We start from the raw sequence: 26,364 nt of genomic DNA, 5'->3' as shown, positions 1-26,364 counted from the left end.
AGCACTTGGGCCTACTCCTCGTGAAACTGTAAAAATAGCACGGTCTAGCCAGTTTTTGGACTAGTCATTCAAAAATAGTCAGCGTTTATCAAGTCAATAAAAAATAACCACTATTTTGCTGCAACAGAGACCGGTCCAGCATAATATACTGGAGTTCGGTGCACTTGTGTATGAACTTCCAGCATATTGTGTATGAACTTCCAGCATATTATGCTGAACCGGTATACTTTGCTGGCTCCAGTATAATATACTAGAAAATGGATCACCGGTGCTCCAAACTCCAGTATATTATGCTGGACTGATGTATTATACTAGAACTCTAGTATATTATACTAGAGTATTTTTTCGGATTTTGAACCGTATTTTCGTTCAGATTTATCTTTACATGAAAAGTGGCTAAATTTCTATTACTTGTGAAATTGAGCTATTTTTGAACGACCACTTGTAAATCTGGTTATTTTTGAATTTCTCCCCATGAAGCTTTTGTTAAAATAAGTTAGTAGTTAACTCTTTTTATTTAGGAAATTACAAAATATTAGCCCTATTTTCTTTATACAATTTCTAATTTGTAATAGATTCATTAAACTATTCAACTTTTAAATATTAGATGATGTTTTCCCTAAAAATGTCTTTTAGCATTAATTTAATATTATAATTTATCAACTATCACTAATATAATCCTTAAATAAATTAAATATTTTAAATTTTGCATCAAATCAAATACTATCACATGTCTTTCACACAATCAAGTTGAAATACAATCGGTTCTTCTTTCCGAATATTATTTTTCCTTTATTACGGTTTAATTTTGTTACTAATAGACTTGTTAAAAAAATTGTAGTGATTCTTTTGTATAAATTTTTATGTTTCTAATGTGATTAGTGTTGAAATTGGAGGAAGCAATGAAATTGGAGAAGCAGATCTTTATCGGGTCGTCTTCTATTCTACTTGAGAAGCACGTGAAATTTTCATTAGCTATAGTGACCCATTTGGATATTCTAATTTGATCAGAATTGCTCAATATTTACAAACTTAACGGACTTTATGCGCTCAAGATAATATCATTAGGACTAAACTATACATATCATCATACTTAAGGGACCATATGAGTTAAAACTCCAGTACCTGCCAATCAAGTTAAGCTCACCTTTAATCCTCTGCACCCACCCGCAGGTGATCTTCTCTCTCCCACCCACAATATATAAATCGTTAAAATACAGAAAATTTAGAGAGAGAGAGAGAAAGGGGGTGACTCACAGCGCGCCTCAATGGAGTTTCAACCCTTTTTCAAAATTTATAGGGTTTTTACATCTTCTTGAGGATTTCAATTTTAGCGATTTTTTTTCTGCTCCGAATTTCAATTTTACGAATAATTCTTCTTAATCTCTTCACATATTCTTCTTGAATTCTCGAATCTCCTGTGCTCAATTTCACCCTAATTTTGTCATAAGAAGCTTCCTGAATAAGCTATGTTTCGAACCGCAAAACGTGAACCAGTCAATTTTCAAAGTAGTAATGGCGAAGCAGCTGCAGCAGGCGCTAGAAATAATAACAATAACAGTTCAGTGGATGAAGATCACACCATTGGGCGCAGAGTTCTTCGCTCTCATTATCTCAATTTTAAGTCTCGGATTTCCGGTAACTCATTATTTACCTATATTTTGCTCCTTTTGTGTTAGGATTCAGATTTCCTACAACTCACAGTTATTTATAGTTAAGAATAACTAACATTCATTTGAATGAATGTAATCAAAGTAAAACAGTGTGCCTCTTCAAATACTAATGCTCCCAAAAAATTTGTGAACAAATTGAGTAGCTTGTTTCTCACTGAATTCATGTTATTTGTAAAGAAAATTTCCTTTTCAACTGCTTTATATTTGACTAGATTTAAGTTATATACGCTAACATTATAAATAATTTTATATTAATAGTGCATTTTAACCTCTGCTAGCAGGTTATTACATTACTGGATTTAAGTTATATGTACTGACTGTAAATAATTTTTACCCTGAGTGCAATGTAACCTCTTATAATAGGTTATTGCCCCTACTGGATTTAAGTTACATACACTGATAACAACAACAAGAACAACAAACCCGGTGAGTTCCCACAAGTGGGGTCTGGGGATGATAGTTTATACATAGGCCTTACCTCTAACCCGGGAGGGCAGAGAAGCTGTTTCCGATAGACCCTCGGCTAAAGAAAAGATAAAAAGAAGCAGCGGCAACAAGTGATAATAACAACAAGATATTAAGAAAATCGAAGCAAAAGAATGCAATTAAACAGTAGGTAGTACCAACAATCCAAGAATAAAGAGTTACCATGCTAACACTAATGCTATAGGTCTGGGAAAGAAAAGGGGAACGCTCGACTGCCTACTAATCTTCTACCCTAATTCTTGACCTCCATACCCTTCTATTAGGGGTCATGTCCTCGGTAAGCTCCAGTTGTTCCATGTCTTGCCTAATCACCTCTCCCCCACCCACCAAGGCAAACCTCTCATACCTAATAACTAAGGAATCTATGCTTCTTCTCTTCACATGTCCGAACCATCTTAGCCTTGCCTCCTGCATCTTATCCTCCATGGGGGCCACTCCGAATAACTTCATTTTTAATCTTATCCAACCTGGTATGCCCGCACATCCATCTTAACATCCTCATTTCAGCTTACTTTCATCTTCTGAACATGAGAGTTTTTGACTGCCAACACTTCGCCCCATACAACATAGTCGGTCTAACCACCACTTTGTAGAACTTACCTTAATGTTTTAGTGACACATTTTTATCACACAAGACACCAGAAGCGAGTCTCCATTTCATCCACTCTGCTCCAATACGACGTGTCATATCCTTATCAATCTCCCCATTTTCATGTATTACTGACCCAAGGTACTTGAAACTCTCTCTCTTGGGGATGACCTGTGCATCAAGCCTCACATCCATGTTCGCTTCTTGGGTTACGTTGCTGAACTTAAACTCCAAGTACTCCGTCTCGGTCCTACTCAACCTGAAACCCAATGTTGTCAAAGGCTCATTTAAGACGCGCAAAAGCCCTAAATCTCAGAAAAGCTCAGGGAGGGCGCTTTGCCTCACTTAAGTTGTGCTTCAGTGTAGGCAAGGCACCAAGACGTGCCCCTTATTGCCCATGAATTCTATCTTGAATGGAGCAATGCTAGACTACAAATATAATCGGCAAATAAGTGGATTAGTTGTTAAGAAAAACAATATGAATGCATTTGTTACTTTTCTTTTGAATTGCATATATTTTTTTATTTTTTTCTTGCATTGCACCTTTTTTAACTAAAATTGACCTAGAGCGCCTTTTAGAGCTTTTTGCCTTTGACAACACTAAAACCTTTAGATTTTAGGGTTTGTCGCCAAACCTCCATCCTCTCACTAACACCAGCTCGCGTCTCGTCAATCAGAACTATGTCATCCGCAAATAACATCCATCATGGAACCTCCCCTTAAATATGACGAGTCAGTGCATTCATTGCCAAGGAAAACAAGAACAAACTAAGGGCTTATCCCTGGTGCAATCCCATCACATCCGGGAAGTGTTCTGAATCTCCTCCAACCGTCTTGACCCGGGTCTTAGCTCCATCATACATGTTCTTAATCACCCTAATGTATGCAACATGATCACCTTTAGCCTCCAAGCATCTCCATAGAATCTTTCTCAAGACTCTGTCGTATGCTTTATCTAGGTCAATGAACACTATATTCAAGTCTTTCTTTAATTCCCTATATTGCTCCACCAATCTCCTTACAAGGTGAATGACTTTCGTAGTCGAACGACCCATCATGCTTGGTTCTCGGAAATAGACAAACTCCTACTCACCCTTACTTCTACCACCCTCTCCCAAATCTTTATTGTATGGCTTAACTTGATACCCCTATAGCTGTTGCAATTTTAGATATCACCCTTGTTCTTGTACAACAAAATTATCATACTTCCATTCTTCAGGCATTTTCTTCGTCCTAAAAATGATGCTAAATAACCCAGTGAGCCACTCCAAGCCTGTCCTACCCGTGTTCTTCCAGAATTTCGCAGGGATTTCATCTGGCCAGTCGCTTTACCCCTGCTCATCCTACGCATAGCCCCTTGACCTCTTCAACTCTTATGCGCCTACAAAATCCAAAATCACGATGACTCTTGGAGTGCTCCAAATCACCTAGCAGAATGTTCCTATCTCCCTCTTCATTCCAAAGAGTTTATGGAAGTACGACTGTCATTTTCGCCTAATTTGTGCCTCTTCTATCAAAACTCTGACCTCATCTTTGATGCACTTCACTTGATCCAGATCACAAGCCTTCCTTTAGCTCACCTTGGTTAGCCTGTACAACTTCTAGCCTGTACTTCACTTGGATAGTGTAAATAACTTTTACACTATTGATGCAATTTAACCTCTTATAGCAGGTTACTACCCTATTTTCCAAGTCACCAAATTAGTGTCCACTACGAAGAGTTACCTATTGTTATATGTAAACTTAACGTGATGGTGTAAAAAACTTATATGTTGTCAGCATTCAGAACTTAAACCTTATTGGCCTTCTATTAGATTGATGTCATCTGTTAGTAGTCAATTCTGACGTTATGGTTCTTTTTCTTTTTGGAGTTCTAAGATTAGTTCCCCATCTGAGATATAACACACCAACTTTGATTTATGGTGAATATTTTGTATTACTAACAGTAATCATGATGCCATTTTAGCATGATTAGGCATTAATATTTGTGCGTTTGTTGCAGATGAGAGAGATAATATATCACAAGTTGATTCAGATAAATTTAAGACGATAATTGAGGAAGTTGAAAGGCTACATCAGCAAGGTATTGGTTCAAGTTTTATGTTTCTGGTGCATTGATACTATGTGTAATATTATTTTGTTTCCGAATGTGGCGTACCTGCTTGGGTAATTTGTACTTTGCATGTGCAAAATTACTCTTATGTTTTTAGTTCAATTGATTTTTGCTTGGTTGCGTTTTCGTTGAAGTACTGTTGCAGAACTTGAAATGTTTTGCAGAGTGCAGGTGCTAAATCTCTTGTTATTTGTGAAAGAGAGAATCCATTTGAAAATAGGTGGTTTCTTGAGTAGTTGGATTGATTGCCTTATTACTTGTTTACATAAGTATGCTTGGTTCATTGTATTATTCTGTCTATCCAAACTTTATTAGTATATGATTGAGTGTAAGCTGAAAATATGTTATTCTTTTCTTTAAAAAGCTGACGGACTGTCTGGTGACTTCTTTTAAAGTTGGAGGGTGAGAAATCTGCATTTAATTGTTTTCCCTTAGGCTTTTGGGATTTAATTAATTGTCGAGAAATGAAATAGTAGGCCTTCTTATTTCATAAAAAAAGTAGATGTTATTCTTTTAGTTTTATAGGTTCGCAACCCTGATGATTCAGTTATACAATCATGTTCGAATTTTCTGGATTCACTTTAGAAGTTTTATTTTTTTATATATAGTACAAAAACCTAGGGAACAGGTTGCCGATGCTGAGGCCTTGCTGGACATCACAAACTCCTTGGTGACGACTGTAAAGGCACATAGTAATGGAGGAGTTACCCCTTCAGATTTTGTTAGTTGTTTACTTAGGGACTTTGGCCAAGAAGGTGGATCTAGCAGTAGGACAGAAGAGGATGGAAATATACACTGGAAAGATGTTGGTGTTGCTGTCTCTCATGTTTTCAGGGGTGCTCCTGGATGCTGCACTATGTAAATTTCCAATCATCCATCTTCTTTCTTGTTATGTACCACCTTGTGTATTGAACCAGATGTAATCTATATTTTTCACAGGATTGGGCCTATGAATACTGAAGTTAAGCAACGTAATCCTGTTGTTCGTAGAAAGCGTGTCATGCCAACAGAAAGTGAACGCCCTGAGGAGGTATGACATTCTATTTACAAGCCTCTACGCATCCTTGCTTATTATTTGGAGAACTTGGATAAAGAAATTGCTCCCACCTTATCAGAAGAATATATTTTAAGCTAAGATATTTAGAAGTGATTTAGTCAGATGTTTACTGCTGGAAGAACATTTAAAGAAATCTCAAGTCTCTAGGAGAATTGAGTCTATCTCTAAAATAGTTTAAGCATTTTACTTGAATATTATCTTGTGGATCTCTCTTTGCATTAGAGTTTCCTCATTCTGTTTTAAATGCCGAGTTGCTGACTGTAGTCACTTTTCTTTAGTTTCTTTAAACTGCATAACCACTAGCTAATTCTTCCTTACTTTGCTAATATTTATTGTATCCTAAGATATCTTGATATATTTTCAGCTAAATGAAACAGTTGTTGAAGAGAAGACAGACACTGACAAGAATATGGCTACGATGTTCCAAATTTTAAGGAGGCATAAGAGCGTTAAGCTCGAAAACATAATCCTGAATAGAAGATCATTTGCACAAACAGTTGAAAATTTATTTGCCCTATCGTTTCTAATGAAAGATGGGCGGGCTGACATAACTGTTGATGACAAAGGCTGTCATAGAGTTTGTAAGTTTCTTATGCCCATAGTTGTTTGGAGTTTCAGTTTCTTCTTCTGCCTCTGCATATTTCATGACTAGACTAACTAATGATTATGCAGCACCAAGGAATGCTCCTGCTTCTAATGCAGTTCTTTCTGGGGAGGTTTCTTATATGCACTTCGTCTTTAGATTCGACTTCCTGGATTGGAAGGTATCTATCTTAAATCCATCATTTCTCTCTCTCTCTGTATATATATATATATAGAGGATTATGGATGGTTTTTATTTTTGTTTCTGTTGATATTGAACTATTAGCACACTGAAATGACTTTCTATCTTATACTAAAAGTATGCTTCTCACATAAGCTAATGGCCAAGGATTTGTGCTTTAACAAGCTTGTGGATGAGATCAACTTTCATTTTTATATTATTCTGCATAATAGATGTATGGTCAGTTTTACCACATCATTATCCTGTTCTTTTCATTTCTGATGCATAACAGATTTGCTGTTTTTCATTTAGCAGCTGTCTTGCGATGCTACTCAGCAGGTTTCCTGCTGTTTTGCTCTCATTCTTGAATCTTTTGAGTGCTCATTTTAGTTCCATTACATGTGATGTGCCTAGGAGTTCTATTATTAGTCACTATGCCTCTGAATTAGTTTCTTCATATGCAGCTTATGTTGGCTTCTGTTGGTGATGGAGAAGAATTAATGCCACACAGAAATGAAGCTGAAACGCTAGCCAATTCTCAGCCGGCATCAAACAATGTAGAAAATGAACGAGGTGTGTCAACAACACCAATAAGGAAGTTATCCAGAAATCGTGGTCTGGTTTTGCAGGAGCAGATTGTAGTTGAAGACTCCCCAGAAAGTGAGAATTCTGCAAGAGCTGCTGCTATTAGGAAAGGAAAGCGAAAGCTCACATAAGACTGGCTGAAGCTTATAGAACTTTGAGATGATTCAGGAAGTTCCACGGTTATTGGTTAAGTATTAGGAAATTGTTAACTTTGATCTGTTTTTTGGGCCAATAGCTCTTTGGTTAATATATTCAGACATAGAGGTAACAAGCGGACATTCTTTTCCCATCTTATTTTGTTCCTTCTTGTTATTGCATAGGGGGAGGAGGAAGGCTGAAACCCCCTTATCGTATGCCTCCTGTAAAAATGTTTTCTTTGTGTAGTAATTGGTGCACTGCTGGTAACATATTAAGCTAAGCCCGGTTTCTCAGAGAACTTAGTATTGACCGCAGTATGTTTTTAATGTAGATCTGGATGACCAAGGTTGATGCAGAGGTTGGATAACGTATCGTTATAATGTACAGAATGAAAGCGTTGAGAACTTGAGATGTGCAAATTCAAAATAGTTTACAAAATTTACTTGTCATAAATTTGCTCAAGAAAAAAGTGATCTTGATGTCCTCATTACGCACTGGTTGAGCGTATGATACTTGTGGCAAATAGTCTGCCCTATCTGTAGCTCATGCGTAGACTGAAATCTACTGGATAACTTATGTATATATTTAGAAGCTAAGATTTGAGCAATGGCAGTATCAAATCAAATAAATATCCTGCACTTGAGTGTAGATTCTGTCTCCATAAGATAATGGGCAACGGAAAACCAGAAGGAAAGTTTTACTCATTGAATGCATCTTGAATTAAATTTGAATGCAAATAGTTAATTAGCACATCGGCAAAATGATTAAATAAAGAGGACCATATCCAATGCTGAGATTGCCTCCTACAAATGCAATGTCACATCAGTTGATATCCACTCATCGAAATGAAATGACCTATCTGCGGAATCTATAATAGATAACAAAACCAAGAGGCTGACTTTTGTGTCCTATTATCGAAAGAATATTTTATTTCTCTGAAATAACACAAGCGATACTAGCATTTCCTCCAGCTCTAACTCTTATTATCCGTTGGGATATTGAGACCCGAAAAAGCTGGGCTGTCAACTCCAACTCCCATTGCATTCAGACCATTGTCAACATACACGGTGGCACCAGTAATTGCTGAAGCCAAAGGAGATGCCAGAAAAGCAGCAGTGTTTCCGACCTCCTCTGTTAGTTCCACTTTAAGGTTAGATACTCAGAAGCAATAGAAGTGCAGCACACAGTAAGATGAGAATCTCAGCTTAAATTCTATTCAAAGCCTCCCATCCCGATACATACACCAGTATGATTTTGAAAATGAATTCAGGTAAGAGAACGCATTTGACCCTCACTAGCAACATGGTGATTGTTCTGAGCATTCTCAGTGGAAAATAAATATTCAACCATCTTACTTACCGGCATATAACTCTTTTTGCAAAGGAGCATTCTCCAATGAGTAATTTATCATCATGTCAATAAAGCCAATAGCTTTTGCTGCACGACTTCCCAGTGGACCTGTAAATTAATTACTTGTTTAATTTCTGGCAATGGAGTTTTAGATCTATGAGCACCGAGCATATTAGGAGGCGAACATAGGAATGTTTGATGTGAGTTGAGCACACAATAGTGACTGAAGAAGTTATCAACCAAATTATACAGTTTTAGGTTGTAATGGAAATGAAGACATGTCATGGAAAACATGTTCTCCCCGAAACGAGAATAAAATTCAAGCTTTGACAATGCAGCATATCATTGAATTGGTTTGTGCAGAAAATTTCCAGAGTTAAAAGATCAGCAAGTTATACAGAAACTGAGTGTTGATGCATACCTGCAGATATCGTGTTCACTCTGACTTTGTGCTTTCTTCCAGCTTCAAATGCCAGGACCTTCAGCAAGCGTACACTACTCTTACGCAATGCTCATAGTTGAAGCTAAAGGGAACGAGAGATGGATTATCGAAAATAAAACTAGCTACAAACTTACTCTTGTGTCACTCTCCAAAGCAGCTTTTGCTGAACTCATACCGCCTCCATATCTGTAAATCCAAGAAGAATATTAATTTAAACCTAAACTGAGAAATTAAGAAAGTTCAACCTACATAATTAAGGAGAGTCATACCCAGGGATAATCCTTTCAGAAGCAACATACGTTAGAGAGATTGTGGCACCGCCTACAAGGTAAGGACATAGCTGAAAGTTTCAGAGAAAGATTTGTTTGATGGAACAGCACTTGATGCACTAATATTGTTTTACTAAAGTAACCAAAAATAACAGAAGGCTAGCAAGAGTATACCTGGATTTATTATGGGAAGAAAATGCCTCAGTAGAGATATAAAGGAATAACTGGAGGCAGATACAGCTGCAAGGTATCCTTTTCTTGATGTCTCTGACAGAGGTTTGCTAACCTATAATAAATATTTAAAAATTATAGGCCTCGTAAGGATTGTAAAGGGAAATTCACAAAGGAAGGATGAAGGAATAGTGTACCTCTGGACCATTTGCAAGTGAATGTACAAGGATGTCAATAGTGCCAAAATCTTGTTTAACACATTCTGCAACTTCCTACAATATTAGCAATAACAAGGTTATTTAACAAGTTTATCAGCTGTGTTGACATAACTCTGCATTCCCTAAATATACAATACTATTTTACTACTTTATGAGCAAGATAGATAATTCAACTAAAAAGATGGAGGAGAAAACACTGGAGATATCACACGCCAGCGGAGCGGAATATGGTACTTTAATTAAATGATGACCAAACAGAAGTTTCAGTATCAATGATGCATATAGCATATTACAACGTCCTTATAACCAAACAAACATTTCGTCAATGACACATTTAGGATATAATAAAGTCTTTCGTAACCAAATTTCAGCATCAACTATAACTGAAGCTTTTCTGGCCAAATAAACTTAGGAGCCAGGGTTGAAGAAGATTTGATCATAATATATGGATGTCAACTATAAGCAATTTGCACAGGCATGGTGGAGAATACTAAAACGGGCCAAACAACATCCAATATTATGTGTTTGAATGCCCTTCAACACTCACAAATAAAAGTTTCCTTTAATATAAGAACCAACATATACATATGGTTGCATGTAGGCATATATCCAGATGAACAATATGAGAAACAGCAAGAAATATGTAAAGCATGATATACCTTGACAGTCCATTTTGAGGATCCAGCATAACGTTTGTTTGTTTTGACCTGCACGAATTTCACCAAGTATGATTAGACTTGTATAAGTTGTTGAGAGGAGAACTGAGAATAGTTTATCTTACATCCTCAGGAACATCTTCTGGACTGTCAAAAACTGCATCCAGAGGGTAAACCTTTGTAATTTCCATCAATGATCCATCTGGCAACCTAAAACATCAAATTACGTTACCTATCAGAAAAATGTGGGAAAGAAGACAGTACATGGAAAGATAGAATATTTTCACGCTTACACTCGTGAATCATCAAACTTCCCCCGCCGCAGACTGGTTTCGAAAATGTTCAATGCCTGTAATATAAAGTAATCAGAAAGACCACTTCTTTGCCATGTTATAAGTAATGGTAGTAACTTTATAAACATGTCAAAGATATACGTACAGGGACCCATGTACCAACAAGAATTTCAGCCCCTGCAGCTGCAAGAGACTTTGCTATTGCCCATCCATACCCATTATCATCTGCTATGCCTGCAATAAATGCCCTCTTACCTGCATAATAAGAAATAAACAATCACTTATTGCAAGCAAAAACTCTAAACTACTGCACAAAACCTCAAACCAAAGGAGAATTTACAGACACTTTAGAGCAACCTCTCAAATCGATAGGTAATCCTGAAACTGGCACTTGTTCACGTGCTCCAGACATAGCTTTTGTAACCATCTTTTCAAATTTTATAGGAGCCAATTTGGAGCTATCAATTGGCTTGCTGAGCGAGATGTAAGATGATCCTCTAAAATCTGTACAAGATTTTCTTTTACGTTCAAAACTGAAACTTATACTGCTCAAATTTGAAATATTGCAAGATGCGGAAATGCATTGTTCGGTTGCTCGGATTTGCAAGCCAGGATTAGTGTTTGCAGCCATTTCCAGCAAGTCAGTGGACCAGAATAACAAAAGAGGAATCTGAATGAATCATAGATGGTCAGTACAACAAAATATTTTTGAACCAACAAAATATATACAAGACATTAATGATCCAGGCAATATGAGAAAATAAGTTAGTCAAATTTACATGTGTAAGTAAGTACATGTCAAACTTAAAATTTGTAGTTGTATCTTGTGAACTTCTTAGATATTGATTCCATAAAACACAAGTTTATTAAAGTGAACATATACGCAAGGGCAGATGTACAAGGTAAGGTCTGGGTTCATTCGAACCCACCAGCTTAGCGTAGACCTTATATATCTGTTAAAAGATCTACTGAACATGTACAAATATTAAATTTCGAACCCAATAACTCAAATGGTTAGTAAGTTCAGTGGCATCCTGAACCCATAAAGTTCAAATCTTGGATCCGCCTATAGCATGAACAACCTCCATCAAGCTCAAAAATAATAATGATCAGGCACCATAAACTTAAAAATGTGTGCCTGGTATAAACTGAAATGTTTTCCAAGAAAATATTTTCCATGGAATATATTCTCCTCCAAAATGTTTTCCGGTATTTCCTTAATGAATGAAAAATATTTCTTGAACAAAGTAAATATCAGAGATCAATAATAATGCTAGAGAATTGGATAGTGTTCTGATGAAAAATTTTAGTATTAAAAACTGATAAAAATGTCTAAGTACTGGTTGGACAATTAATCTGAAGTTTAAAGTTGAGCTTTCATGAAAATTTTAACACACCAGAATAAACTTAAAATTTTCAATTTTTTTAAAAAGAATAAAGAATAAAGAAACATAGCTCAAGTAGCACGCGAGTGATATATCAGAATTCGAAAAAGGGTCAAATATGCCCTTATACTATTGAAAAAGGTTTAATATTACCCTCCGTTATACTATCAGTCCAAATATACCCCTAACGTCATACTATCGGTCCAAATATATCCCTTACATCATGAAAGTGGTACAAACCTACCCTTCCTCCGTTAACTGCCTCCCCTATGAATACATTTTATTGCTACCTCACCATTTCACCCTGTTTGCAGCTACCAAGTTCGATTACTTTGAAGTTCTATCATTATTTTGAAGACTTCACTGCCGCTACTTCCTCTTGCTTTTCAAAATACTTGTTGCTTCTCCAGCCGATCCTGGAATTGTACGTACCTTTCAGTTGACCTTACAATTTTGTGTTTTATTTTGCATTTCCTTGTGTTGCCGCTGAATTTGTAAGACCTATTTAGGGAAAATTTAGTAGCACTTTTATTTTAAAATAAAACATAAAGAGAGAAAGAAAATGGTAGCCTTCCAGAAATGTGGTGGAAGAGAAAGAAACAAAAAAAGTTAACTCTCGTGTCTAGGTTGTTTTTCTTTCTCACCATGGTCAATTTTGAAACCTTAAACTAGCTTGCATGTATCTTTGCTTAGTTTTTTTTATATAAAATAAAATGTATTTTCGTTCGTATAAGCATGAATTTTGAATAACAAAATCAGAATTTTTTCGGTTCACATTGTTTCATATTATCTTTAGTTGTTAGCATTTCTTTTGATGTAGTTTGTTTGTATATCTATGATCTGTGATTTTTCTTCAAATGAACCGGAAAGAAAGGTTGTGGGGAAGGGATGAAAATGGGAGTATAATGGTGAGGTGTCAATGAAATGTTGTCACCAAGGAGACAGCTAACGGAGGAAGGGTAGGTTTGTACCACTTTTATGATGTCAGGAATATATTTGGAGGGATAGTATAACGGATGACAATATTAGACCTTTTTCAATAGTATAGAGGCATATTTGACCCTTTTCCGATCAGAATCCATACAAGAAAATGCAATTCTAATTTAACTCGATAAATTAATCAAATAGAAGATGAAACCAAATTTCAAACTAAAAAAAGTAAAAAAACGAAAGATGATGATATAACATTTGATCAATGTAGGATTGAACAGCATTTGAATCATAGATGTTTATGCAAAGAAAAAAAACTCACCTCAGATTCAGAAAACACGAAGAAGGAACTAATAATGCTTGAAGGAGAAAATAAATTGATTTATATATAGTGCCCTGTCGATGAAAACGAAGCTATGGCCGTTGGGGAGCTTTGAAAGTGCAGTAATGGAGAGAGTGTGAACGGGTGGGATGTTATGTATTAAATGACAATTTTACCCTGCTTAAGGCTTGGGCTTTCACTGCTCAAGAAGTTAAGTGAGCGAGCCCACGTCCAGTTGGTCCATCGATATCCCGTCGGAAGTGTTGAATTTGGAACATTTGCATCTATACCCGCTTTTTGTGTCATATTTTAATTTGTGTCCGTTTTGCAAAAGAAATGGCAAGCGTACCCGCTTTTTCGCATAACTTCAGCATACGGGCTGAAGTAGCAAAGGCAATCACGCAAAACTTCAGCATTCTAGTAGCGGGGCCTGAAGTTCAGCTCTAGAGCTGAAGTTTTGGTGTTGTAACTGAGAAACTTCATCTCTAGAGCTGAAGTTTTTTTACCACCTATTAATATTACATACTAGAGCTGAAGTTTCTAGTTACAACACAAAAACTTCAGCTCTTACATACTAGAGCTGAAGTTTCCAATTACAACACAAAAACTTCAGCTCTAGAGCTGAAGTTTTTTACCACCTATTAATATTACATACTAGAGCTGAAGTTTCCAGTTACAACACAAAAACTTCAGCTCTAGAGCTGAAGTTTTTGTCTTTGTAACAGGGAAACTTCAGCTATAGAGTGTTCAATATAGCAACATGCATAGCATTTTGTCCATTGCTGTTAAGCATTTCTGAGCAATCTGGGCAGTGCTTTAATAGCTCATTTTGACGAATGAAAAAGTTGACTAAGTCTGAAATAGAATTTCCTAACAAGCAAACATCCTTTGAACGCAAGTTCTAGGAAATAGTAGAGAAATTCCTCATCTGACTTAGTCTTTAATTGGAATATGGCTTTCCAATATTCACCAGAAAACTTCCTTAAGAATATATTGCATCTATGCTATAAATATCCACTTATTAACTCGATCTACAATAAGCACAACGTCTAGCTTTTGAAGGGTACCAAAGTTTAATGGATGGTGACAAAGGAGTGATCACACTTGATAGACTAAAGAAGAACTCTGTGTTACTGGGGTTGCAAGATAGAAAATAGCAGAAGAAGAAGAAGAAGAAGAAGAAGAAGAAGAAGAAGAAGAAGAAGAAGAAGAAGAAGAAGAAGAAGAAGAAGGAGGAGGAGGAGGAGGAGAAGGAGAAGGAGGAGGAGAAAGGAAGCTGAAGTTATTTAAAAAGTGGGTACAAGTTAAAAGTTTTTAAAAAAATGGGTATAGATTAAATGGGGGCGACCAAATAGGGCGCCCGGTGCAATTTTTACGTTGAATTTTGATTTAAACACGCTGAGGGCCCTCATTTGGGAGGTCTGAATCTTCATAATTCAGATCTCAGATATTAAGTGTGCTTGTTTTTAAAGTCTAAATCTTAATTATTCAGATTTTAATCATTAAATATTTTTTTTATTTTACAACCACTTAATGGGTCTGAATAAGCATGTATGATTAGGATCTATAATAAAGACTTAATTTCATTAAGGGTGTGTTTGGTATGAAGGAAAATGAGTGTGTTTTATCACTTATTTTTACTTGTTTGGTTGGTGAGTGGAATACTTTTTCAAGAAAATATTTTCTAGTGTTTAGTTAGAGAGTATAAAATATTTTTAGGAAAATAATTTTTTATGCTACTCTCCTCAACCCACCTTCCCCAAAATCCCCATGTTTCATGTACTCTTTCCCCTCCACTCCGCTTCCCACCCCGAACTCTATTTTCTTCAAGAATTTAATTATTCTTTTCAAGATTCACACAAACCCAAAGGAACTAATGCGCTACTTTATTTTTTCACACAAGAACAACGTTAAAAATTGAGCTTGATAACTAAAAAGAAAAATACTTTATTTTGTTGAAAAAGAAAATATCTTTTCTACAACATGAAAGGAAAATACTCATTTTGTTGAATGAGCGAAAATACTTTTCTACATCATGAAAAGAAAGTACTCATTTTATTGAAATGAAAGAAAATACTTTTTTCTACATCATGAAAATAAGTACTCCTTATGTTGAAATGAAAGAAAATACTTTTACTACACCATGAAAAGAATATACTAATTTTGTTGAAATAAAAAAAACTACTCTATCTACAACATGAAAAGAAAATATTCTTAATAATAATTTTATTAAGGGTGGGTGGTGGGCAAGGTTGGGGTGAGTGGGGTGTGGTTGGGTATTATAAGCTCTATAGGGAAGCCTTCAGATTGAGCATTTTGTTGAGCTAATGAAGATCGTTGTCTCATCTGTAGGGAAGCCTCTTCATCACTGGCTTCCCCATCATCATCAATCACTATAGTGGTTGTGGCTGGTGCGGGCGTGGCGTTCTTCACCCTTTTATTTTTGCCCTCAGTAGAAGAGGAATATTGCTTTTTTGGTTGGTTGTTATCAGTTTGGGAACTTTGAAAGGAAGCACCTGTACCGAAAGCGGGTCCGATGGCGTGTTTTTGGGTGAAGGCCTCCTTAAGTGACCTTGCAGCCTTTGCGGGATCAGCCAAAACATCCTCCTCGAGGACGGTAACAGAGCCCTACGGAAGACCTGAATTCAACGAAAAAAGAAGTTAACCAATTTTCTCATATATGAGGTAAAAACAATATTAGTTTCGAGAATAAACTTACCATGATTTTTGGCGTTCACCCGTATTTGAGAGCCAATTCTTTCCATCGACGGGTCTCAGGCATGGTAATATCCAAAATCTTCTGGACCCACTAGTCCAAGCCTTTAACCCTTGGTGGCGTCCACCGAGTTGCTGAAATAATGAAAAGAGAAGGATCAGTAACAACATGAAACAACCTTTCAATAAAGTAAAGACATATGTTTAACTTACGCATACGAGTCCATGACTCAGGGAAAGATAGAGTTGTGATTGGGATATCCTTGGTGGCAACTACAACGAATCTCTCCATCGATCCACGGTCGTTGTCATTATCCATGCTGCTAAGAAAAGCATGGTGGCCACATTTTGCTAAAATTTATTACTCCTCCACGAAAAATCTTGGGGGAGTAAAGGTTCATCATGCGAGCCAAGGGGAGCTGTTCCCCCGCCTCTTGGCATAGCCGTTGTAGACAAGCTACTGTCTGCCACACATAAGGGCTCACCTATGCCAAGCATGCTTGATACTGGTAGCAGAACTCCAAGATTACGGGGTCAAGTTCCTCGCTCAATGAGAATGGGCCCAAAGTGAAGGGGTACGTGTAGACATACGTAAAAACCTTCTTGGGAAAGGTTATTCACTTCGCCAGTATGTTCAAATTATGACAACCATAATCCTCCTTCATAGCAGGAATGCTAGAAGGACGGATGGAAGAAGGGTACACGCAAACAACCCATGTACGAGAGTTGGTAGAAGAAAACTTCTCTTCAAAATCCTTGGTTGTATTGAGCCTTCTGGGAATGATGGTGCTCACTGTAGTAGGGGAAACATCATGTGCTTTCTTTGTTTTTTAGAGAGCTTGTGTTCTTGGATGAGGAGGCCATGATTAGTAGAAGATAATAAGAGTTTTTTGAATAAGAAGATTAAAAGCAAGAACGAGTTGAGTGCAAAGAAATTGGGAGAGTTTTGAAAAACTGTGAAGTGCAAAAGAAAAATAATGAGGCGTATAAGTAAAGGAATAGGCGGCTAAAATCATGACCATGATTACCTCAAGAACCGGACAAAGTACTGTTAAATTATGAGTGACGCATGTTCGGGGCATTAAATACGGAGAGACGTGCGTCTAATCAAGCATCAGAAAATTTTCAATGGGAATCAGAAAATTTCCCGCCTAGAAAGGTATCTTCACCAACTTTCTGGTGACACAAAGATGTGACACCAGAAAGCATATGGACTATTTGTACATGGTAAAATCGGTTCATGCTAAATACTCGAATAATAAAGTGACACATGAAACTGAAGGCAGCCGGAAAGCTAGGCATGAAGAAACCAAGGCTGGGGACAACAGCTTCGGTAGGCACTAGGAAGACCCCGAAAGGAATATTGATAATGAAGACAAACGAGCATTTGCCACCCGATAATATTCAACAAAGAGTATTCTTCAATATTAAATACACAATATATTATAGAGAATTTTGGCCTTCATGGCTTGCCGTTATACATTCATCAATGGTCCCTATAATTGTCATTTAAGAGGGGCTTGATCCTAGGACCTTATTCCCTAGGTGCAACTATAAATAGTGATTTCAACAGTCATTGTAAGGGACACAAATTTTCTAACAAACTTATGTTACATACTATTCAAAAGCTCAATAATACTTTATTTCTTGTCTATTGATATTCTCATTACTGCGAAAGCTCTGCTCTCGGACCAAGCTATTTGCTATCTTGTCTCGATTTCAACACTATGTCTTGCATCTTATTTAATTTATTTATTATTTTGGGATCAAATCAATTCGCCTGTCTATAAATCACGTTACAAATTCAACTGTACCGTTTTATGAATAAACATATGTGCTATGAGATGTAGGATTTGTTTGTGATATAGTGGGGTTTGATAGTGTTGTTCTAGAAATGTGGCTATTACTACTGCTATTAGATTCTTTTACCTATTTTTGCCTTTATTAATGTTATTTTACTGTTAACTCAATTTCTATTCTATTGCATATTAACTATACAAGTTTATATGGAAAGTATCTTGTCATATCCTCATCATTACCTTACTTTTTGAGTACATGTGATCGATTGTACTCACACTACACTTCTGTACTTCTTGTGTAGATCCCCGTATTGGTCCCAGCGGTGCTCCCAGAGGTGATTAGCTCAGACTATTTAGGAGACTTAAGGTAGTGTTGTATGTTGTTGGCAGACCTTGGAGTCCCCTATCTATCATTTTATTATTGTTCATTATACCATATAATATTATATTTTCTTATAAACTCTGTATTTAGTAGTCTTACTAGCTCATGTACTTATGACACCTAATCTTGTGAAGAGGTTTAGACAGTGTTGGGTTATGGCTTTATTATATATTTATGAGTTTTCGCTCTTTATAATAATGGAAAAGGGCCAAAACTATCCTCGAACTATAGACTTAGGGTCAAATATATCCTTTATTCACCTATTGCGCTAAAATTGCCCCTGATGTTTTCTTTTCGGCTCAAGTCTACCTTATGACTAACAGTCATTTCCAAAACGAAAAAGATATTTATTTAATAATGACGTGGAAACTTCTCGTTCGTCGAATTTATTTAAAACACTTGTCCCCATTAAAAAAAACCACCCATATGTGCCCACTTTCAAACTAACTCGCCGAACCAAAAATCTAATAGAAAAAAAATGAACCCGCCACCTCTACTGTCCTTCTTTCTTTTCTAAGTGTATCTTCTTCAAATTAGGGCTCTTCAAAGAAAACAAAAGTCGTGTCAATGGCTACAATTAAACTTTTAGTTTTTCCACAAAAAATCAGCAGATAACTACACATTTAGACATAAATAAACATCCACAAATCACTAAATACCCTTTAAAATTTCAGTTTTGAAAATTTTGACAAGTTTCGAAGCTTAGGTTCAAAGGCGGATAGCTTTGTTCCTTGTGTTTTCGAGCAACCAAGACAGTAGATAAACTTGAATTTAGCTTCAAATAATAACAATTAGCAGGTCCAAGCAACATTTGACTTCCAATACCAAACTCTCCCAACAACTTTGACAATTCAAGCAACAAATTTGACCCACCAAAGATCCCAATCAGTAGAATAATCAAGCAAAGTTTTAAGTACTAAGACTCTTCGATTTAGCAAGGGATCATCGATTCTCAGTTCCACCAATGAACTCACTTGCATTTTTAAATGCTCGTACCAATGAAATTCGAAAACTCAGAAACAAAGCATGAACTCACGTGTGTTTGATCAAACAATGATACTATTTTTTAATTTTCTAATTTTTTTTGATTTGGTAGTGAAAAATTAGGCACTTCAATCCGGCTTAGTGTAGTCTGTGGCGAGTTAGTCCAAAAATGAGTACATATGGGTGGGTCTTTTCAATGAGAACAAGTGTTTTAAATTCGGCCAATGAGAAGCTGCCACATCATTATTAAATAATTTTTTTTGGTGGAAATGGCTATTAGTCATTAGGGTAAACTTGAGTCAAAAGAAAATGTCGGTGGCAATTTTAGCCCAATAGGTGGACGGATGGTATATTTAGCCCTAAGCCAATAGTTTAGGGACAGTTTTGACCATTTTTCGTTATAATAATGTTTTTCACCATTAAGTTTGCTTTACTTATTATTGCTAAATGTTAGCTTAACTAGCAATCAGTGTTAGGCACCATCACGATTTTTTGGTTAGGATTTTGGGTCGTGTCATCTACTTAGTGTAATTATGAATATATAGGCTAATCAATCATTAACAGTACTTAAGAATACCACTAAAACACTTCTATTTATTATAATTATCAAAATATTTAGATAAAAATCACTAATATTTCTTACGAATAGCATTAGTTGACATCGACTTAGTGTGTGATGATGAATTTATAGGCTAATCAATCACTAACATCACTTAATAAAATCATTAATTTACTTCTACTTAGTACAATTATCAATTTAAAAGTTAATTAGCACTAATATACTTGTAATTAGTATAATTACCATGAATACAATGCTACTTAGTGTAATTATTAATGAATATACTAACCAATCACTAGCATATCTATGTAAGCACTTATCGACGGTCTCCCTGTATTGGAAAAATTGTATTTAAATATAAAGGTGACGTGTCGAGACACGTAGACTGGTCAAATGGTCAAAGAATTACAACTAGCCAAGAGGCACGAGTTGCAACAGATACGAGCAAATGGCAGAGGAAGAGGCACGAGAAGTTATTCAAATAACTCAGCGCTCGTACCTATCTAAGTCATTTATGTCCGAGAATCAAAAGGAATGAATCTGACAATAGAAAAGAGTACAAATACAACATTTAATAGGCATTAAATGTGGAATACGTTAGAGAATTTGTATTGAATGTAGTGATTATGTAACGTAGCATTCAATGTCTTTAATTACTCATAATAGCCTCATTATGATTTGGGCAAAACGTATATCTCCAAGATATCTATAAAAGGGAGATATCTTATCAATTGTAAGGATACGAAACACTATTGGAATATACTTTGGTTTATTTATTTTTCGCTCGCTTATCTTTGCGCGAAAACCCTTCGTGTCTTCGTGCAAAGAGGGGCAGCTGTAAGCACGTGATTTTTGCTTTACGAGCAATCGCTCCAAAAGAAAATAAAAATAGTGACAAATGATTTCGCTGTACAATTGTTCGAGTTTTTCGTGACATGTGTTGTTAGTCATTTGTGGATCTGTCCATTTTGCATTTAATCATTAACAAACAAAATACAAAATATGCATGTCAGGGTGATTAAACCATAATTCGGTCAGTAAAAGAAAATTCAAAAAATATATGTGCATCGTTCGTTCTAGGCTTTTAGTTAACTTACCGAAATATTTTTGTGATAATTGTGTTAAAATGTTGCATTGTTGTTTAGTTTTAATTTCATTATTTTATTATTTGTTATTTTCATTTTTGTTTTAAAAGAAAATATGAAATTAGAAAACAAAGAAAAGAGGGATTAAAATCGATTTGGGCCCAAAAAGTGAAACAAAAAAGGCCCAAAACCGGCACTCAGACCCAGTCCAAATCCGGCCTGCCCAAACGTTGATTCAAACGACGCCGTATCAGCGTCCTTATTAGAGCCGTTGATCTGACTCAAACAAACGGTCTTGATCAAGCCACTCATTCAACCCCAAACGACGTCGTCTTAGGCATTTGATCTGAGCCGTTCAACCCCTTGATCCAACGGACCCCGGTTTTCCCCCTAAACCCGTCCAGTTTTGACCCGATCCAGCCTTACCCGGCCTCACCCACTACCAAAACCCAAACGACACCGTCTTCCCCAAGTGGATAGATCCTGGCCATAGATCTCATTTGATCCGACAGCCAGGATCTAAACCCCTAGACCATATATAAACTCAACCCTTCACCCCACGCCCCCTATCCGAACCCCACCCTTCACTCGTCTCCTTCCCCAAGCTGGAACCCCCAAACCCTAGCAAGCCGCCCTGATATCCCTTTCACCAGAACCCGGCGGCACGAACGCCGGTGATCACCTCCTGAACACCCTAAGACCCCCTCACTCTCCTGAACATGGATCTGCTATCCATTTGCCTCGAATCACTTTCCTTCGTCTCGAATCTTCATTTGAAGATTTGAGTCGAACCCGGACCTATGCCAAATTACCCCATCTTCATACCAGACACTCCCCTGACCCTCCTCGTGACCAAACCAAGCTTGGTTTGGTCCGAATCTACCCACAACTCCTAAAAAACCAGATCTGAAAATCCAGACCTTAGAACACATGCACCTGGGAAATCAGGCCGGTCTTGAAAGGGGTTTTGAGGTTTAATGGATCTTGACCAAGGTGTTCTCATGTGAGAACACCCTGGTTAAAATTTATTCGACCTCAAGAGTTCGAAGTTGAGTCAGATTTGGGCCATTTTGATTTCAAACTTTTTCGGTGAGTTTTCCTTTCTCTTTGTTTTAGTTCTAATTAAGTTGTCAGCATGTTTCGTTGTGTTTGTTTGTTGTTGTTATTTCTCATTCGGATTTCTTCCATATCTGTCAAAGGCCTCTTATTTGGTCAATTGTTTTCTGTTTGTGTTCTGAATGTACCCCATGATAAACGTGATCGTCAATTAGGTTAGTCGTCAAATGAGTTAATTCATATAGGCCCCCAGTAATTGAACAAAAGTTGTCTGATGCCCTTTAGGTCCCTGAACGTATTGTTTATATGAGCGACTGGTTATTACCTATTATAATTAGTATAGTCGACCTGATAAATGTCGTCGATTAATTTCCTACGACTGAATGTTCAAATATTCTAATATGTACAACCTCACTTGACTGAATGGACCTGTATTGTGATTTGAGTGTTGGACATTATTTATGAGTGCTAGTTTGTAACTACATTGTAAAAAACAATTAAAAGAATCAGGCTAGGGCAATTCTGAAATTGAACTTTCAGAAGTTCAAAATGCCCTGATACTGCAATGGGCAGGGCAGTAATAATCAAGGGCCAACAAGGGTATTCTGGGGTGTTGAAAAGGACAAAACGATTAGTTTAGATGAGCTGACAAGTAGGGTACTAATTTGGGATTAAACTAATGCCAATGGGGAACAAGACATGAGAGCATGAGAGTTTAAAATGAATACTAAAATGAGCCCATAACTCTTGATTAAAGAAAACCAGGCGTGGGGAGCAAAGGGCTGGCATCAAAAGATGCTTAAGGATGGATTTAATAGGTATGGGCAGACTGCAAGTTGCAGGATGCAGGCAGCTTGACTGCACTGGGTTATTAGCTTATAAATAAGCTGTTTCAGAACATACAAAGGGGCTGGAGTTTTTAGTCTTGAGGCTGGAACTTTTAGTCTGAAGAGAGGTCTAGTGAGTTTAAAGAAAACTGAAAAACATAAGGTAGTTTCCAATAAACATTATAACCAAACATTGCCTGAAAGTGGTATAAGAGTGCATATTGGTCAAGCTGTCTTTGCCAAGTTCTGTTGTTTGCATTGACTGAGCTGTTTGTGGTTGTTGAATTGGTGGTGTTGCTACATTGAACACTCTGTCATTGCTGTTGTTTCTCTACTCTTTCCTGGAATTGCTGGTTTGGTACTCGATTATCTGCTGGTTCTTTTTGTTCTGGGAAATATTGCTGGTTGTCTGTGGGCTGTGGAAAACACTTGGATTTTTGATTTGTTGCTGTGTTGTTGCTGTGTATCTGCTGTTGCTGTGTTTGCTACATACTGCCCAGCTGACCATTCCTTTCTTCTTTTCGTTCTCTATACCAGGTACACACCTAATACACTGTCAGATGTAATTGGAAATTTGAGCAAGAATACAAATGAAAAGATCTGAAGAATGTGTTTTTTATACATAGTTTGTTACCTTAAATATCATGTAATGTAGAAAAATGCTATTCTCGTTTGGATGTTGGAAGTAGCTTGCACGCCTAGTAGATATCAATGCATGGTAATTGAATATCAGTTCGTATATGTATGCTGTTTAAATAAAAGTATTCTCAATGAATTAGGTTGCATCTCAGATTTAGTTTACTTTGCAGTATATGCTGTAATGTATGCCAAGCATGAAAACTGTACATCATGGGTTAAGTTCTTCCTTTTCTGATTAATGGTCTCATATAACTAGTAAACCACCTGTTAAGACAAAGAACACAAACTCGCAATATCAACCTCATGAAGGTCGAGTTCAGGTCAAAACAGGCCAAGCAGGCCTGCTTCGAGCAAGCAGTGGCCCAGGTTTGGCCCATCACGCATGGGTTGGATTTGGGCCCAGGATTATTTATTCGACTGACTGTGCACGCAGCTTCGTTCCTGATTTTTAAGCATTTCCGAATTCTGTTATAAATAACTTGCAAGCATGTAATTAATTAGGACTATCTACTGTTTTCAATTGATAGAAACAAACACGACAAGAAACGTAGTTGCTATAGGATATCCTTTTAAAATAAGAACGAGATGAGCCTCGACGAAAAATAAACAAAACGCGCAGGCTGCGGGGCCCTCGTTAAACGTATGGTATCGAAGCAATCAGTTTCCAGGATTGGCCGTTTAATGAACCTTCACGGCCTCTTCCTAAAATAACAATACGTTAGACTCTTTAAGACGCGCCTTAATAAATCTTACCTTCCTAAACTCGGGTGCACATTTATGTGACCCAAATCCAATTCTCAACGGAGTCGAAATGTGTTTCTAATCACGGGTACATTGATTGTGACGTGGTTCGAGATGCGTGTCCATGACGTTGCAAATTCATTTAAAAAATAAGAATGAGATGAGCCTCGCCAAATAAAAATACAAATTGCGGGGCCCTCAGTAAATATTTGTTTTAAAAATTATTTGGACTTCGGGATGGACCGTTTAGTAAAATTTCACGGTCTTACCCAAAATAAATACGCTAGTCACTTTAGGCGCGCCTTTAATAATTTAATTTCCTTAAACTCGGGTGCACATTGATGTGACCCAAATCCAAATCTCAATGGAGTCAAAGTGTGTCGACGACCCCGGGTACATTGATTGTAACGCGATTTGAGATACATTTTCACAACGTTGCAATTCTTGATAAAAACAGTAAATGATAAAAGCGGTTAAAAGTTAAATTTTGCACATAAGTTCACACTTGTATAAAATCAGATAATCAAGCCAAATATAACAGTTGAGCGACCGTGCTAGAACCACGGAACTCGGGAATGCCTAACACCTTCTCCCGGGTTAACAGAATTCCTTATCCGGATTTCTGGTACGCAGACTGTAATATAGAGTCATTATTTTCCTCGATTCGGGATTAAAATTGGTGACTTGGGACACCCTAAATCTCCCAAGTGGCGACTCTGAAATAAATAAACAAATCCCGTTTCGATTGTCCTTTAATTGGAAAAACTCCCTTGTACCCCCCGCGGGTATGTAAAAAGGAGGTGTGATAGCTCTGGCGACTCTGCTGGGGACCGGTGACCCAGAACCACTGGTTCAGGGTTAAGAATTCGAGCTTAAAATAATTGTTATTATTTGGCTTTATTTATTATCTGATTTTTACATGTTTGAGCCTAATGTGCTAAATGCTGCTTTTACCGCTTTGATATTATTTGGACTGTATATAAACTGTGCCGAAACCCTTCTCTTCTTACCTCCGGGGAGAAGCTCGCTGGTCGAGACTCCCTATTCTGTTAGTGTCAATACCCGAAATAAGAAAGAGGACGGATAAGTTACGAAGCCGGACGGCCTTTTGGTTCCCGGTAAGTTGCCCCCTCCTCGACTCGAGTTGTCCGCTCGGGTACACTGTCTAGAACACTGACCCAGGTTTTTGAACATAGAATAACGTGACTTCATGCCGGATCCCTAGTAGGAACGCTTATTTGCATCACGTTGCATTTGACTTAGGGGACTCAACACAGGGGTTGGGTCCGTCTAGGACTAGCAACCTGATATGAAAGGACCATCCTAATGCATCCTATTTGTTTTCCGTGCATTTATTTGTCTCGCGCCCGCATGCTGACCGGTGTTTGAATAATGTGAATGCCAAAAATGAAAAGAAAATTGTTTATTTTTGAAAAAAAAGCCAATGCCAAAATGCCGTCAAAACTCTGCCGAAAAAATAAAAAGAAAATGTCTTATTAGTTTTGTTTTATTAAAAGCAAAGGAAAAATAAAAAAAAAAAGAGAAGAAAAAAAGGGGGTCGTTTTTCTGTTTTGTTTTTTAAATACATAGTTTGTCCTGTCACAAAAATGAAGATGAAAAAGAGTCTTATTTTAATATATATATATATATATATATATATATATATGTAAATATATATATGTCTTTAGTTGTGGCAAAAAATATTTGTCTTGCCAAAGGTCTTGAAAGTTTTTAGACCCTTAATTTTCAAAAAAAAAAAAAAAAGTTTTATTTTTTTTATTCACTTGGCATAATCACCCTAATAAATGTGCAGGATGAGCACGGTACAAAACGAACCTTTTTCAGTAATGACCAAGATCCCGTTTGAGTTGCGGTTATGGTGGAACGACTTAGGCAAAGAAGGGCAAGACAAAGTAAGGAAATATCTGAAAGGTCTCCCGGACCTACTAAACGTTCAGCCTCGGGGTGATATCATCAGATCATTGGTCACTTGTTGGGATTCCGCACACAACGTGTTCCATTTTTCGGACTTCGAGCTCACCCCGACGTTGGAAGAAATAGCAGGGTACATCGGGAGTGATGAAGCCCCTTTTAGGTTCAAATACTTGATTGCACCTAGAGCTGTCACGGTACACAG

The 26,364-nt window shown here is 37.0% G+C and overlaps 2 protein-coding genes across 5 annotated transcripts; one reads left to right on the top strand and one right to left on the bottom strand.

Moving 5' to 3' along the window:
* Positions 1-1,227: 1,227 nt before the first annotated feature.
* Positions 1,228-7,810, top strand: LOC104218383 (non-structural maintenance of chromosomes element 4 homolog A-like). The gene is made up of 7 exons (XM_009768860.2): positions 1,228-1,638; positions 4,751-4,831; positions 5,470-5,719; positions 5,801-5,891; positions 6,283-6,499; positions 6,591-6,682; positions 7,146-7,810. The coding sequence occupies exons 1-7, from the start codon at positions 1,470-1,472 to the stop codon at positions 7,395-7,397; spliced, it is 1,152 nt and encodes a 383-aa protein (XP_009767162.1). The 5' UTR covers positions 1,228-1,469; the 3' UTR covers positions 7,398-7,810.
* Positions 7,811-8,099: 289 nt separating this feature from the next.
* On the bottom strand, positions 8,100-13,540 carry LOC104218384 (enoyl-[acyl-carrier-protein] reductase [NADH] 2, chloroplastic-like). 4 transcript variants are annotated; one of them, XM_070164910.1, is made up of 14 exons: positions 13,441-13,528; positions 12,433-12,689; positions 11,161-11,473; positions 10,949-11,058; positions 10,804-10,859; positions 10,636-10,720; positions 10,514-10,561; positions 9,834-9,908; positions 9,640-9,751; positions 9,466-9,517; positions 9,331-9,382; positions 9,176-9,233; positions 8,764-8,862; positions 8,100-8,535 (listed from the first exon to the last, which is right to left on the bottom strand). In XM_070164910.1, the coding sequence occupies exons 3-14, from the start codon at positions 11,432-11,434 to the stop codon at positions 8,378-8,380; spliced, it is 1,179 nt and encodes a 392-aa protein (XP_070021011.1). In that variant the 5' UTR covers positions 11,435-11,473; positions 12,433-12,689; positions 13,441-13,528; the 3' UTR covers positions 8,100-8,377. The 4 variants fall into 4 exon arrangements, with proteins under 4 accessions (XP_070021011.1, XP_009767164.1, XP_009767163.1 ...); XM_009768862.2 differs by having other exon boundaries at positions 12,621-12,689; XM_009768861.2 differs by lacking the exon at positions 12,433-12,689 and having other exon boundaries at positions 13,441-13,540.
* Between the last annotated feature and the right edge of the window lie 12,824 nt (positions 13,541-26,364).

Source organism: Nicotiana sylvestris, chromosome 12 (genome assembly GCF_000393655.2).
Source record: "Nicotiana sylvestris chromosome 12, ASM39365v2, whole genome shotgun sequence".
NCBI classification, from domain to species: domain Eukaryota; kingdom Viridiplantae; phylum Streptophyta; class Magnoliopsida; order Solanales; family Solanaceae; genus Nicotiana; species Nicotiana sylvestris.
The sequence above is the reverse complement of the archived record's forward strand: the minus strand, read 5'-3'. Positions and strand labels throughout refer to the sequence as shown.